At 33.6% G+C, this 3,727-nt stretch overlaps 1 protein-coding gene across 1 annotated transcript; it reads right to left on the bottom strand.

Moving 5' to 3' along the window:
• Positions 1-1,243: 1,243 nt before the first annotated feature.
• LOC107960596 (uncharacterized) lies at positions 1,244-2,734 on the bottom strand. The gene has a single exon (XM_016896918.1). It carries the CDS (start codon positions 2,732-2,734, stop codon positions 1,244-1,246), a length of 1,491 nt encoding a protein of 496 aa, XP_016752407.1.
• Between the last annotated feature and the right edge of the window lie 993 nt (positions 2,735-3,727).

Raw genomic sequence — 3,727 nt, 5'->3', positions numbered from 1 at the left:
AAAATAGCTAAATCTAAAAATTGTGTTAAAACAACTTATTAATTTAATTGACTTATTAATATTTGGGATGGACCAAAAATGTAATCCTTTCATTAAATAAAGGGTTAAGGCTTAAAAGAATATTATACCATTTAAAGGGACAAGGTTCTTATAGCAAGTAAATAAGACTGTTTTAATTTAAGTGGAAAAAAGATTAGTAATAAAATATTAATTAAGTGGGGAAAGATTTTTATACCTATGGACTTGATCATTAGTTGGGTCACTCGTTTAAGTTCGAAGGTCTATCCGAAAAGTAAGAGGATTTAAACAAAAATACAAGCTCAAAAATAGGATTGAACAAAAAAGTAAGGTTCATTTAGAAAACAGGTCAGGACTTAAGCAATACTTTTTTGGTTTGGACTTGGCCCAAATTTGACAAAAAAATTTATGTTGCTGCTTGTTGTTGTTTACGGCTATTATGTTGGTTTTTTTTGTTTATTGCTACTATTTTTTTATAGTTTGAATATTATATAACTCTTATTTTATTATTAATTTTGTTGTTATTCTAGAAGTATTTGCTTGTTAAGTTGCAACTGTGTTAGTGTAATTTAAGTATAAATATTTTTTTTTGTATTTTCAATTTGTTGGAAAAACATTTATTTTAATGTTTTTAGTCTATTTGATTTATTATATTTTTTAAATTTATTTTTATATAAAAATAATCTAAAAAATTAATGCGGGCTGAGCTTGAATTTAGCATTTTTTATCCAGATTAGGCTTGGATAAAATTTTAAACTTATTTTCGAGCAGAGTTGGACCTAAGCCTAAAAAACGGGCTTAATTTTTTTTGCACTGGCCCAACTTGACCCATGATCAACTCTAGTTACGTAGGACCAAAATTGCAAATTTTAAAAACATCAAAACATAGCAAAAACACAAAATCCTTTAAGAATTATAATTAATTGTACTAGAAATCCTCCAATTATGATTTTCATTCTAAATTAATCCTCAAACTTCAAAACTCTATAATTATATCCCCAAACTATTGACAGTATCCTTCTATTATTGAAACTTTTGTTTCAAAAAAAAAATCCATCTATTATTGAAACCATTAACTTAATCATTAAGTTTCATATAAAATGTTATATGCTGCATAATTTCTAAAATAAAAAACTAAAACTAAAAAAAAAAAAAGAGTGCGAATGATAGTTTATATTAAAACTTTAAAATGAAAAATTTACAATAATTTTTTAAAATTTTCATTTTAAATTATTTCACAATATACGTTGATGTTCTGATTTCCAGAGGTGGGGGGTTCAGAGGTGAGGGGTTCAGAGGTGAGGGGTTCTTCTTTGCTATCATATTGGATGTTGTAATAATTAGTACCGGTGAAAGTGTTGCCTAGGACATCAGTTGTAACGAAGAACCCATTATAAAGGCTGTCTTTTTGAGTGAACACGAAGGGAACATCGCACGTGCCATTGGTCATCTTAAGATACACCGTCACCTTAGTCATGGGCGGCACACGAACTTGGTGCGTAACTTCCATGTCGGTGGTCATCGTCTTGGTCTTTCCCCACTCGATTCCTGTTTCGTATTTGGAAGATATTTCGACACCCGTTTCACCGATGAATGGAACCCCGACTTGGAAGGTGGCTTTGGTTTCAAGATCTAGTGTAAAACGAGCTAGCCAAGTACTGGTATTGGTTTCACTATAGGAAAGTTTCACATCGAGTGTGTTGGCTTGGGTGGTACGGTTAGTGGCGGAATTCTGGGCCACAACAAGGACCTTTTCGTTATAGACCCGAGCATTTTCTGTGTCGTATCGGAGATTATAAATTGTCCTTGACAACACAGGCTCTAGTACACGTAGGTAGGCTTCTTTAGTAATAGAAAGGTCGGTTGCAGCAAGGATATCGGTCGTTACCCTAGTTATGTAGCGCTTGCAGAACTTATCGTTGCCGACGTTGAGCAGAGCTATGGTCTTGCTGTCGACTTTGAAGGCACGAAAATGAGTGTCCTTATCGTTAACTATAGTTTCATCAGAATCCACCCAAATACGATTCTGGCTACACCTCCAGAACCTATCGGAACAAACCGGCTTGATCCGGATATCACCATCCTTCCTATAGAAAACCTTCATTGTCACAGAGTGACCACCAACATCCTCACTCGAGAATTCTAATGACGGTTGACCCCCAACTTCAGTAAGACGAAGGAACCTGTTATTGTTTCCTTTGAAAGCAACGTAGCGAGGCAGAATCACCAACGTCTCCCAATCAATAACTTTGAAGATATCATCGCGATTAGCCGCAACATGATTGTGGTTTGCCAGCACGCCACGACCGAGTTCCGATGTATCCAATGACCATAAGCATAAATAGTATCCAGATTGAACATGGACAAATCGATAATTTTGATTTACGAAGTCTTCCACGATAGGCTTGAACAATGTGCATGACTCCTTAGATCGGTCTTCTTCCGGCTTATCGGCGGTTATAGTAATCCAATACTCCTCATTTGGTCTTTCGGTGATGGAAAGATTATGAATTCGTTCCAAATATTTGTTGTTGGTACAGCTCCTTATGTGTACCAGCCCATCTTTAGCGAACTCCACTTCGAATTTCGCATTTGCGCTCACAACCGTGGGTTCGGTGAACTCGGCATAGCCATTGAAGTTGCCATTGTCGTGTTTGTAGCCGAGGTATGTTGGGTCACAGAGGGTTTTGAGAACGATGAACCTTGGCAATGTCATTTTCACGAACCAAGTATCTCTTTCGATGGCTTTTTTTCACTCTGGTGCTTATGCTTTGATTTGCCATAAACCTCAAGGGCTTAGCTATTTACAGATAAAAACTTGGTGCTTTTCTTGCCTTAGGGAAGCATGTTTATCAAGTTCCTAAGCTTTTTCTTGTTGGAAACAAACGAATCATTGAAGGATTGTAAGTCAAGACATAAAAGTGTTTCTTTAGCCAAAAAGAAATAAAAGTTAGAAACAATAAATAAAATGGAAAAAAGGGGTTGGATCTAATAATTGAGTTTTGTTTTATTTGTGGACAATCTAGGTGTAAAGTTACAACTTTAATTGAGGAAAATCCATATTTAAATCTACAAAATTATAATATTACTAATAGATGTTAAGGAAACATAAATGTTTGAAGTGGGTATGCCCCAAAATTTCTTTCATTAGAGTAAATTTATAATTAAAGTTTTCATGTTGAAGATATGGTTACTAATATTACCACTTGGTTACATTTTGGTGATTGAGATGAGAAGTTTAGGTCAAGCTGAATAAATTTTAGGGTAAATTGCACAAATTGATAGAAGTTGAGCAATTTATATTAAAGTTTTCATTTGAAATGATGATATATAATGCAACACTAGCTAGCCATTACACTTTTATAGCAATTAATGACTCAATGACTAAAATGCAACAATTTGATAATGCTAATGATCATATCGCATGCCACATCAGCTTGTCGTTAAACTATTAAAGATAGTTAATGATTCAGTGACCAAGATGTAACAAATCTATAACATTAATCATCATATCGTAACTATTTAACCTTTGGTAATCAAAACATTACAATCCAAAAGGTACTAAAGTCATTTTTCATCCCAAAAGAAATACCAAATTGCAATCAAAAGTGTTTTTCTACTAAAAAATAATAATTAGGATATATTTAAGTATTTTTAGTATATGACTTGTGGATTTTGAAGTGATACTATCAAAATTGTTTTTTATATT

This window comes from Gossypium hirsutum, chromosome D02, assembly GCF_007990345.1.
Source record: "Gossypium hirsutum isolate 1008001.06 chromosome D02, Gossypium_hirsutum_v2.1, whole genome shotgun sequence".
Classification (NCBI taxonomy): domain Eukaryota; kingdom Viridiplantae; phylum Streptophyta; class Magnoliopsida; order Malvales; family Malvaceae; genus Gossypium; species Gossypium hirsutum.
This window is presented reverse-complemented; position numbering and strand designations above follow the sequence as displayed.

Bases quoted from the DNA above. Each gene is read 5' to 3' on its own strand.
- LOC107960596 (XM_016896918.1), bottom strand. From the start codon at position 2,734: ATGACATTGCCAAGGTTCATCGTTCTCAAAACCCTCTGTGACCCAACA.